We start from the raw sequence: 12,583 nt of genomic DNA, 5'->3' as shown, positions 1-12,583 counted from the left end.
TCATTACATGTGATAATTAGGTGAAATTCACATTTCAGCATCCATAAATAAAGATTTATTGGGACACAGCCAGGTCGGTTCGTTTATACAATGTCTGTGGCAGCTTTTGTGCTACAGTGGCAGAGCTGAGTCATTACATAGAGACAGTATGGTCTGCAAGCCTGAAATGTTTATCGTTGCTGAACTCTTACATAGAGAATTGTGCTTATTCAGGTCTTGTCCTGAAATGTGTTTATCAGTAGAGACCAGAAAGCAAACAGTGGTTGAAATAGTTGTGTTTCTGAGGAGGTGAGTGGATGGAGGTGGGTAGGTGCAGGAGAGACATAACCTCTGATTTCTTCCTGTCACCAGTGTCACCAGCACTGGGCTGTGCCTCCACATTTGGACTGAATTATCAGAGGCAGCCACCCCTGTTCATTTTGGCAGCTGCTGCTTGCCTGTGAGGCAGAATGTCGAGGAAGAGAAAATACACCTCTAGTCCAGCCTCACCCATCCTCAAAGTGATTTTAAAAAGCCAGCTATCGAGGTTTGCACCATATCCTGCCAGAGTTACTGATAGAGACCTGGGGTTAGCCAGTGTTTTCTGTAAACGGCTGGATAGTAAATATTTTGAGCTCTGCATGTCATATGGCGATGTCTTTCGGAACAGCTCAATTCTGCTGTTGAAGCTCCAGCAGCCGTAGATAGCACACGAACATGTGAGCTTGGCTGTGTTCCAATGAAAGTTCTGTAATACACACTGAAATGTGAATTTCATATAATTTTCAGGTGTTACTAAATATTATTATTATTATTATTATTTTCCAATTATTTACAAATATCCACCCTTCTGAGCTTTCTGGCCATAAAAATGGGGGGATTGAGCCTGCAGGTATAGTTTGCTAACCCATGGTTTAGATAAACTGTAAGTCTAGGACTTGCTAGTTAGGCCCTCTGGGTTTGAATCCCACAATCCTACTTACTAGTGCTGGGGTCCTGGGCAAGTAACCTTTCAAGGCCTCATTTTCCTCATATGTAAAGTGGAGGTAATAGTGGTTCCTACCTAATAGGGTTGATGTGAGAATTAGAACAGATGTAGGTGCCAGCTCAGTGTCTAGGGCATAGAGAGCACCCAGCAAATGTCGCTGCTGCTGTTGTTGTTGTTATGAAGGTTCTAGAAGGATCCCTGCAGCCTTGGAGGAACCACTCATGATGTGGAGGTTTGACAGTCAGTCTACAGTTCAATTAGATTGAATATGAGGCTGGAGGGTTTGGGCTTTTGTGCAGATAAGTAGAACATGGTATATCCACAGAATAGGTTACTGTACAGGCATAAAGGAGGCGGTAGAGTTGTACATCTGTGTTCTGACATGTAAAAATGCCCCTCATGTCTCTCTGCCTACCTGTGTGCATGTGTGTATATATGTATATATGTTTGCATGTGTGTCCTTTTAATTCAGTGCTTCTCACCTTGCCACTGTTGACATTTAGACCTGAAGTAGGCAGAATAATGCTCTGCCCTCTGCAAAGATGTCCAGGTCCCAATCTCCAGAATCTCTGAATGTCTTAGCTTACATGGCAAAGGGGGACTAAGTTTGGAGATGGAATTAAAATTTCTTTCTTTCTTTCTTTTTCTCTTTCTTTCTTTCCTTTCTTTCTTTTCTTTCTTCTTTCCTTTCTTGAGATGGAGTCTCACTCTGTTGCCCAGGCGGCAGTGCAGTGGTGAGATCTCAGCTTACTACAGCCTCTGCCTCCAGGGTTCAAGTAATTCTCCTGCCTCAGCCTCTTGAGTAGCTGGGACTACAGGTACGTGCAACCACGCCCGGCTAATTTTTGTATTTTTAGTAGAGACGGGGTTTCACCATATTGGCCAGGCTGGTCTCCAACTCCTGACCTTGTGATCTGCCCACCTTGGCCTCCCAAAGTGCTGGGATTACAGGTGTGACCCACCACACCCGGCCTGGAATTAAAATTTCTAATCAGCAGTAAGGGAGAGTAGCCTGGGCTAGCCAAGTGGGCCCAGTGTAATCACAGAGGTCCTTAGCAGTGGAAGAGGGAGGTCGCAGAGTCAGAGGAAGATGGGACTGTAGCAGAGGGGCCCAGAGAGAACTGTGCTGGCTTTGACAGTGTAGGAAGAGGACAAGGAATGCGGCGGACTCAAGAAACTGGAAAGCGCAAGGAAGCAAATGCTCCCCTCGCATGTCCAGTAAGGCATTCAGCTATGCTGCCACTTTGATCATAGCCCAAGGAGACCTGGTTGGAAGTTCTGACCTCAAGAAGTGTGACATAATACACTTGTATTGTTCAAGCCACTGAGTTCGTGGTGATTTGTTAAAGCAGCAATAGGAAACGAATCCAGGGCCAGATCATTCCTTCTTCGTAATTCTTTATATTATTTGGTGGGGGGAGGGTACATTTAGGGTAGTTAGTAGCATCCTGGCCTCTACCCTACAGATACCAGTGGCATCTCCCATCATGACAACCACAAATGTCTCTAGACACTGCCAGATGTCCTCTGGGGACACAGTCATCTCCAGTTGAGAAGCACTAGTTTAAATTTAGAAAAAAAATTAGGAAGGATATATAACAAATTTGTAACAGTAGTTCTCTCTGGGATATGGGATTGGAGGAATGGCTTTCACTCCTCTTTTAACATAAAAATTTTAAAACTGTGGTTCTCTCTCACGAGATCTGATGGCTTTAAGTAAAAAGAAAAAAAAAAACAGAACTGTGGATCCTCTGCCCCTCCACCCCCTGCAGACATTTTTTTTGGTTTTCAACTGTGTTTTTTTTTTTCCACTTTTTAAAAAAGATTAATCTTGAAAGGTAATATCACATTTCAATTTTGGTCGTTATGGATTTTACTTTGGAAGGCAGTTGTATACACCTATGGCTGCCTTTCTGCCTTGTTTTGTTGGGGTTTGTTTGACATTGTGAATGTCCTTTTTCCCAAAGATGTGATAGACACCCATTCATTCATTCAGTGTGTATTTTTTAAGTGGCAGGCTGAGCTTGGTGCTGGGGAGGAGTGATGACTTTAGAGCTCTCTCTCTGCCCTCGTGGAACCTGCTGTCTAGCAGGGAGGAGGACAGTAATGCTCATTGCTTAGAAGACCATAGCCTGCATTGATTGTGTCCATGGTGTGGGAGTCCCTGGCTCCCATAGTACGTGTTTTATGAAGGAAACTAGCAGAAATCCATGATTAGAGATGGAAAATATCAGATCAATTGGAAATTGTCCTTTGACTCTCACCTGGTCTGAGCATTTGCTATCTTTTTGGTACATTGAACTACTCCAGATTGGAAGCATTTCTGTTTTCTCCTTGCCTGGCAAGTGGTCTCAGTGAAACATCCTATTAGCCATAACTGCAGGGTTGGACATTACCACACCAGGTCAAGGGAAAGTGACCCTATCAAGGCCTATGAAGCACCGCTGCTTTGAAATGGCTTTGAGAATTACAAGGAGAAAATCTGTGCTTTATGAAAAAGCAAATTAAAAATCCTGCCTGGTATAAGCCTTATTTGAATGACTAGTGGAATTGCAGAATAGCTTCATAGGAAAAAACAAACCCCAGAGTAAAATGGCGAGTGGGAAGTTCCTTCCTGATTCGTATTGTTTTTCCAGTTGCAGACAGGAAACATTCAAGTGTGTTTTCAAGCCCAGAACGTTGGACACAAAGAAGGCTCTGACAAAGCAGAAAAAACCCATATACAAAAAGTTGAGGAACATGGAGCAAAATGTCTGATTCCAAACAATCTAGGCTGGGCGTACTGGCTCACATCTAGCACTTTGGGAGGTGGAGATGGGAGGATTGCTTGAGCTCAGGAGTTTGAGACCAGCCTGGGCAATGTAGTGAGAATCCATCTCTATAAAAAAATTTTTTAAAATTTCCTGGGCATGGTGATACACATTTGTGGTCCCAACTACTTGGAAGGCTAAGGTGGGAGGATAGCTTAAGCCCAGGAGTTCGAGGCTGTTGTGAGCTGTGATCAGGCCACTGCACTCAGCATCGGAGTTAGAGCAAAACCTTGTCTTAAAAAAAAAAAATCTGGCCAGGTGCAGCGGCTCATGCCTGTAATCCCAGCACTCTAGGAGACCAAAGCAGGCAGATAGCTTAAGCTCAGGAATTTGAGAACAGCCTGGCCAACATGGTGAAACTGGCTTCTAAAAATACAAAAATTAGCTGGGTGTGGTGGCGCGCACCTGTAGTCCCAGCTACCTGGGAGGCTGAGGTGGGAAAATCACTTGAGCCCAGGAGACAAAGGTTCTGGTGAGCTGAGATCGCACCACTGCACTCCAGCCTGGGTGACAGAACAAGACCCTATCTCAAAAAAAAAAAAAATTTGATTCATCAATTATTATTTTTATGATTGAATTACTGTGTCTACTGTTTGTTTTTTGTCTATAGGTGTCTTGACAGATTCAATTTCTTGCCCCTGCCTTGCTTTAATGAATTACGAAAACTCAACCAAAGATAACACTTCTTAGTAAAAACCAGCAAGTTTCTGTGGCTTATGTACGTGGCCTATTGAATGGGTGCCTTGGCTGATTGTGGAATAATTGCTGGACTTTCCATATCTCTGGTAAAGGTGAACACTGCAGAACCGTTCATGATAGCGCCCAGGCTTGCACCAGTCACAGTGATGAGGGAGATCAGGTCATTTGGACCACATTATTGGAAGAGATAGAGACAGTGGTGAGTCCTGAAAATTAAGATGGAGAGCCCACAGGCCAGCAGAAGAATCTTCGTGTGAGGGAGCCATTCCAGTTTGTGTATTATACTCCATCGTTATGATTTGTCACTTAAAAGTAATTTTTCCTGAAGAATTATAGGTCACTTCTAATAATTTCAGGGAGGTTTTGGATTTTTTTTCTACAATTGTGTATTTTTCTTCTTCTTCTTTTTTTTCCTGAGACAGAGGCTTGTTCTGTTGCCCATTCTGGAGTGTAGTGGCGCCATCTTGGCTCAATGCAACCTCTGCCTCCCAGGTTCAAGCGATTCTCGTGCCTTGGCCTCTCATGTAGCTGGGACTACAGGTGTGTGCCACCACGCCTGGCTAGTTTTTGTATTTTTAGTAGAGATGGAGTTTTGTCATGTTGACCAGTTTGGTCTCGAACTCTTGACCTCAAGTGATCTGCCCACCTTGGCCTCCCAATGTGCTGGTATTATAGGCATGAGCCACCTCATTCAGCCTCTAAAACTGATTTTTTTAAAAATCTCGGCCTGCAGATGTAAAATTGATTTTATTAATGTAATATATATGGCCTCTGCAAACACGAGAAACGGGAAATTTCTTTTTAAACAGTACATTAACATTTTCATATAGTATATTCAATATATTTTTCAGCCTCCAGATACCTTTTCATGTAAAATATCTCTATTAAAGCAAATGGTCCAGTTAATTAAAAAAAAAAAATGGCAGGAAATATACTGATTTTCTTTACATTTTGGATACTCTAAGGTATATGTTCTGTTGTGCTTCTGTAGAGCTTGACATTGGACCCAATTGTTTAAGTTAGGCACACTTCACCCCTGGCCATATTACGAATGCTACTTAAAAATGTAAGTAACATGGTATTTTTAAAAAAACCTCAAAACTGTGTATTCATGTAGTTTAAAGAGTCAAATAATATAGTAAAAGGCTTCTCACAAAATATGGTGGGTTCACTTTCTACTCTCTGAGATTTCCCAAATCTAGAAGCAACTACTTTGAAATATTAACAGCTGATTGTGACATTTATTTATATTCATAATTACAAGTTGTATGTGTAAACTATTCTTTGGGTTATCAAATTAGGTATTGTCTGTTGACTTTCTGTTATGATCAATGAGGGTTTGGGGCCCTTTCCCTGTGCTTCTGCTCCCTCATTCTTTCAATACAGTTATATTATAATTTTTCATTATATTACTATTTGATATTTACATTATTATGTCCAATTATTTGCGGCTGAGCATACTAGTACTATGACTGTCTTTCTGTTTCTGTTTCCAGTGTACTTTTTGTTTTTTCTGAAGTTAATACTTGTCTCATTTTTGTGTTTGCTTTATTTTCTTTGTGGCTGTTGCAGCACTGTGTTCATGACTGTTTAACAGCTGCGAAGCTCCTATTTGAATTGTTTGTGGTTGTTTATATTTTTTTATTTCTTTTTTTTTTCGAGATAGAGTCTTGCTCTGTCATTAGGTTGGAGTGATGGAGTGCAGTGGTGTGACCTTGGCTCACTGCAACCTCTGCCTTCTGGGTTCAAGTGATTCTTCTGCCTCAGCCTCCCAAGTAGCTGGGACTACAGGCGCATGCCACCATGCCCAGCTAATTTTTGTATTTTTAGTAGAGACGGGGTTTTACCATGTTGGCCAGGATGGTCTCCATCTCTTGAGCTCATGATCTGCCCGTCTCAGCCTCCCAAAGTCCTGGGATTACGGTCATGAGCCACCACACCTGGCCTGTATTTTTGATTTCAAGTATCAGTGTGAGGTCACTGAAGGAGTTGGGGGAAAAGATGCACGTGGTTGGTTGTTCTGAGCTGGCTCTAGCATACCCCTGAGCTGTAACTAACTCTCCCACATCTGCTAATAGCCCACATTGGGATTGTAGAGCAAGGTTTTTCTTTTCTTTTGTTATTTTTTAAAAAATAATTTGCTCTGAAAAAGGACATGTTTCTTCCGATTCTCAAGTTGAATCTCTTTTTTTTTGAACTTGTGAAAATTCTAATAGGCCTTGAGACTTTTTTGTGTATACTCATACTTACAGAAGGAAGTCATTTCAGAGTTGAGGTGGATTCTGTTAGAGGTGTGCAGGGCCCCGTCCAGATTCAAGGGTTTTGGCTAGGGAAGAAAGACAAAAGTTACCCAATCCCCAGTGGTATTTTGCTGAAGGAGGGATGAGGCATTGGCGAGAGGCATGGGGAAGGGTGGTCCTAATGGTGAAGCTATGATGATCTTATGCCAGGTGTGTTCTTGCTAGGCTGACAGGTTTCTTTTTAAGTCTGGTTCTTTGACCTCATGGTCAGCTGGGGCCCTACTTCCCTTCCCTAACTGGTGTGACTACCCATGTTTGGCTCTTCAGCAATGCCTGGCACTGTGCATGCCAAGCAAGGTCTAGGGTGGCATATTTTGGCCTGCTGCTGCTGGTGGAACTTTTTCATAGAGTTGGGAGTTGGCTGCCTCTGGAAGCTGGGGCCTTGACTTTGTCTCCAGGTCCTGATCCTCTGGCCCTGGGAGGGATTTGAGTCAGGGCAGAGTTCCAGCTTCCTGCAGAAACTGGTGAGTGAGCCACACCCTGTAGGCATCTCCAGGTGAACTGGGACACTGCCATGATGACAAGTGTTAGAATCCTCCATGGCAATGCTCAGCTCTGGCTAACATGCCATTGCCCTAAGTGTAGACTGGAGGAGCAGCACACTACTTTCCCTTGCCCACAGTTGGCACTGCTCTGAGCTTAGCAGCATTTGGAGGTCATTTTAGGGGTCTCATTTACTTTCTGGCCCAAGAGCTTTTCCTTCTCTTGCATTGGTTCCTGTCCAGGATCGTGCTACCCACATTCTGTTTCCAGTTCATTGACGACCTTCCCTTGACTCCCCTCACTGTTCAGAGCTAAAACACACTTTTTTCTTTCTCTTTTAAAAGTTTCCTCCATGCCAGGCATGGTGGCTCATGCATGTAATCCCAGCAGTTTGGGAGGCCAAGGCAGACGGATCAGTTGAGGTCAGGAGTTCGGGACCAGCCTGGCCAACATGGCAAAACTCCATCTCTACTAAAAATATAAAAATTAGCCAGGCAAAGTGGCACGAGCCTGTAATTCCAGCTACTCAGGAGGCTGAGGCATGAGAATCACTTGAATACGGGAGGTGGAGGTTGCAGTGAGCCAAAATCACACCACTGCAGTCCAGCCTGGGCAACAGAGTGAGACTCTGTCTCAGAAATAAAATAAAATAAAAATAAAAATTGTTATGGCCTGATAATTGAGACTCTGCCAGCTTGGAATGCCCCCTTCTGATTGATGGCCACCATGTTGGTTTAATGGAAGGGTCGATGAAATTAATAGTAGTTAAAACATAACAGAGAAAGTTGTGGAAATACTTTGTTTCTTTTAGAAGTAAGGATGGGGAGGGAATTTGAAGAAGGAACTAATTGTTATTGTGTGTGATGGTGTAGACTTGTGTCTTTGCATAAAGTTTCTGGTTTTGAACTGAAGTTTAAGCTTCTGTAGAACAGTCTTTTCTCAAAGCCTTGTCTATAGACCTCCTGCATTGGAATTCTGGGCAGGCAGTGGCTGTTAAAAAGGCAGGGTCTATTGAATTAGAATAGACTTTCCAGAGGGACCTGGGAAAGGGCATTTTATATCAGTGCCCACTGCCCTTGGTGATTCTGTGCCTGTTCAAGTTTGAGAAGCACTGCTTAGGATCATTTGTTCTTGTTTTGGGTTGCTTTTCCCTGCAAAGTTTTGTTTAGTTGTTTTTCTTTGGTCTTGCTTAAATTGCTCTCTGATATAAAAATTGGTAAACTGCCCCCACCAACCCTTCTAAATTCATTTCTGCCTGTTTTGCTTTAAACTCCAGACTAATAATTATTAAACTTTAGGAATTGCCTTTCATTTTTGGATTTCTAACTCTGAACTTTAAATTTTTCCCACAGAGCTGAGAAAACAGAAGTCCTCAGTGAAGATCTATTACAGGTAATGAAATATAGTCTATTTTAAATGATCTGTTTAAAGAATGGAAAAAAAAAAACCCTGGGTGAGAATTGAGGCTTGTGGGTTTTTTTTTGTTTTGTTTTGTTTTTTTAAACTAGAAACAATAAAATTAATTAGTGTGGTTTTGAGCAGGAAAGAAAGTCAGTTTTGTTGCATGATGTTAAAAAGGGGATCTGAAACCCAGCTTCCCAGGTTTGAATTTCAGGTCTGCCTCTGGTTAGTTTTGTGGCCTCAGGGATTTACTGAACTTCCCTGTGCCTCAGTTTCCACTTCTCTAAACTGAGGGAAAGGCCATATCCACCTCATAGGGTTGCTGGGAGGGTTTGATGAGTTAAGCAGGAACAGCACATGGTAAGTGCTACATAGTAGTGATCTATTGTTATTATTACCACCACTGCAATCCACAGAGACTGTTTCTGACATGAAACATCCCTTGATTTGCCCTGTGTTCTCCTGCCTCTTTTTTTCAGTCTCTGTTAGAGCAGTTGTGTAGCATTTCCCAGGGGGCTGTACATCCCAGGTGGGCAGAACCAGCATTTATTTGCTGTTGTTTCTTGAATACCTTGCACAGGGCCTCAATAGACATGGGTCCTCTCAACGAATATTAAATAAGCACCAAACAGAACCCATTCCAGGCACTGGAGTAATCAGTGAACGAAACAAATCAAGGCTCCTGTCCTTGTGGAGTTTGCATCCTAGTGGAAATTGGTATCAAAATTAAATTATGGAGTTATGTTTGTTCATTTTTTGCTTTTCTCTGGTGGCAAATGAAGAATGCGCATTAGTTTTCTGATGTTTGAAAATCTAGTCATTGCCAGATTTGGAGATTGTGATGTGGAATCTGCTCCTAAATCTCCCCTTCCACCAGCCCTGAGTCCTGGGGATATGGGCTTGGATCTGAAGAAACGCTGCTCTTTTGAGAAAGAGGCACAAAGCGTCTCACTGCGTAAAATGGTTTGGGGTCAAAATGTATTCTGTTTTGAATTTGTTGATTTGTCTTTAAAATAGAAAGCATCCCAAAGGGCCTGCTCTCATTCTTCATGAGTCATCAGAATACACATTTTTGGCATTCCTTCCTGTAAAAAGCAGCTCTCTTTGCCATAAACAGCCATATTCTAGCAATAGTATTTTGGGAAGCTGCTTATGATGCGTGGGCCCCCTAAGTCAGTGTTTCTTACTGCTGACTGTCCGTTCTGCTTTAGAGGTTTATTTGAAACACACACGCGCACACACACCCACACCCCAAACCCAATAAGGAATAATTTTGAAAACACAGATCTTGCAATTAAATTGTTGAACATTTATTTTGCTTCTTCTGAGGTACATTGTGTGGAAAGCTGTGTTGCCATGAGCTGGAGAGAGGTCTTTGGCATCCCTGCGGTTTTTTCCTCTTGGCGGTTGATCTGGGCCTGGATCATTCATTTGCATTTCTGCCTGGTTCAACCTCGTGCTTTTCTGGTACTGTAGTTTGTAAACTGATTGATACCACTCAATGTGATAGCAAGGTGTAGGCAAGATCGTCCTTTTTCCCTGCACATAGATTCAGCTGTGCTTTTCCTACCAGCATGCAGACACCACAAAAGGAAGAGGATGAATTTGTTCTCTTTTGTCTCTGCCTTCTCAGATTGAGCGACGCCTGGACACAGTCCGGTCAGTATGCCACCATTCTCATAAGCGCTTGGTGGCATGTTTCCAGGGCCAGCATGGCACCGATGCCGAGAGGAGACATGTGAGTATCATATGTGACTCAGAGCCACAGTTCCTGTATCTCTTTGAGGCTTTTCAACCCCCGGATTGGTTAGTTGTCCTAAGTGGCATCAGTGGATTGGCCTTTGGATTGCTACCTTCTATCACTAAGCACATGCATGACAACTTCCCCACCATAGCATTGTTTTGTGTTTAAGACATCGCTGGGCTGGAAGCCCTACTAACAACAGAATCTTCTCCAGGTGCTCTTAAAGACTCCATGATCATTTGTCATTGATAAGAGAATGGCCATGTCGGTTATACATCTTTTGCTGGCAGAAAGCTGAAAGCCTGTCTTAAATTGACATAGAAGTAGAAGTAATTTATTGGCTTGCTAACTGAAAAGTCCAGAGGTTAGGGTAGACTTCAGGTCAGGCTTCATCTAGCATTTCGGTAATGTAACTAAAAACCTAGTTTCTTTCCTTGGCTCTCCTCTGCCGTCAGTGTCTGCTTTGTCCCTAGATAGTCACCCTCATAATGGCAAGTTGGCTATTGGCAGCATCCATGGGCTGCTTGTTCCTTGAGTGTGGCCAGTGGGAGTGGAGAGCCCCTCTCTCAGAAGTTCCCCTCCCCAGTCTGCATAGTTCCTCTCCCCTCTCCTCCCCCCCCCACCTTTTTCATTTTTCTTTTCTTTTCTTTTTGTTTCCCTTTCCCGTCGCTTTTCCTTTTCTTTCTTTTCTTTCCTGACGGGGTCTTAATCCATGGCTGTAGGGTGGTCATAGCTCAATGCAGCCTCAAACTCCTGAGCTCAAGAGATCTTCCCACTTCAATCTCCCAAGCAACTGAGACCATAGTACACACCACTGTGCCTGGCTAATTTTAAAAAATTTTTCATAGAGATGGGGATCTCACTTTGTTACCCAGGGTGATCTGGAACTCCTGGCCTCAAGCAAGCCTCCCTCCTCTGCCTTCCAAAGCACTGGAATTACAGGCATGAGCCACTATACTTGGCCCCAGTAGTTTTCTTGATGGAGTGAGAAAGCTGCTTTTGGCAGATCTAAAGTGCTTTCCATTGTATTGATTTGTATGGAGTCACATTCCCATTTTTGACTTTTCCTGTTCCACCCTAGTTACTATGGATAGGGGGTAAGGAGATGGGATGTGCCGATTGGTTTAAGGTAGTTGGGCTCAGCCCTAGAGCATGGGCTATGGTCCTACCTCTAGCTCGTAGACTTTATCAAGGCCAGGGTAGATCCCTGAGAAAAATGAGGATACTAGTATAGAGAGGAAGAGGGTGGACTCTAGGAGAGCCATCCAGTGTCTGTTCCAGGGTCCATTTGTTCAGAGCATTCAGTTCCTAGGTAGAGACAGTGGAGCACTGCAGCCTTTGTTCATGAGGGAGTTCCATTCTTGCTTTTACAAATTCCCAGCTCATGAGCATGCAGTAAACCTTGTTGACGTGACAGTTTTGGTGACACACAGGGAAACTATGATTTGCTGTATTGTCACCAGGTGTCTCAAAAGTGAGAACTGTTAATGATATGCAGATGATCTGTGTTACCCTTTTATGTTTCCTACAGACTTTTATGGGGCACCTTGGCAGCAGGGTATTCCGCTCTTACACAGCAGTGAGGATTCTGCAATATCAGTCATAGGAATGGAAGTTTGCATACACCTCCAATTCCACACTTGCTGCAGAGCTCTGTCCCTCAGAACCAGACCCAGCTTACTGGTTCTGCTTCCCGCAACTCCTTGTTCTTCTCTTGCCATGGCTTCTGCTCTGCTTACCCTTTTCACATTGTTTCCTTAGGTTCTCTGCTTCTCTTCCTTATTCTCCACATCATATTCTCTTGACCACCTCCTCTGTTCCTATGGCTTCTAACCGATGTGTTTATGCAGTGACTGCTAAGCCATTTTCAACCAAGCAAAAAACTTCCTCTCTTAGATGTCTGTTTCAGCATGTGTGATCAGTTCCTCCTTCTGTGTTGACTCTCTGAATTCCATCCACCCTTTTATGTGAGCTGGAAACTGTGGAGCTTTCTTATATTCCCCGTTTTATTTTTTTTTAATTTTTTTCAAGATGGGATCTCACTCTGTTGCCCATGCTGGAGTGTAGTGGGGCAATCCCGACTCACTGTAGCATTAACCTCCTGAGTTCAAGCCATCGTCCCACCTCAACCTGTAAGTAGCTGGGACTACAGGATTGCATCACCAAGCCTGGCTAATTT

General features: G+C 43.2%; 1 protein-coding gene across 5 annotated transcripts in view; it reads left to right on the top strand.

Moving 5' to 3' along the window:
- The window catches only part of ARHGAP17 (Rho GTPase activating protein 17), a 95,349-nt gene that overhangs the window by 27,319 nt on the left and 55,447 nt on the right, over positions 1-12,583 (top strand). For all 5 annotated transcript variants that reach the window (XR_010337377.1, XM_012464628.2, XM_012464625.2 and 2 more), the window contains exons 2-3: positions 8,612-8,651; positions 10,294-10,398. Coding sequence is in view for 4 of the 5 variants with exons in the window: in XM_012464628.2 (XP_012320051.1) it covers positions 8,612-8,651; positions 10,294-10,398 (145 nt within the window). In the remaining variant the exon portion in view is untranslated. The remainder of the gene's footprint in view (positions 1-8,611; positions 8,652-10,293; positions 10,399-12,583) is intronic.

This window comes from Aotus nancymaae, unplaced genomic scaffold, assembly GCF_030222135.1.
Source record: "Aotus nancymaae isolate 86718 unplaced genomic scaffold, 86718_ANA_hifiasm-v0.15.2.pri h1tg000049l, whole genome shotgun sequence".
NCBI lineage: Eukaryota > Metazoa > Chordata > Mammalia > Primates > Aotidae > Aotus > Aotus nancymaae.
The sequence above is the reverse complement of the archived record's forward strand: the minus strand, read 5'-3'. Positions and strand labels throughout refer to the sequence as shown.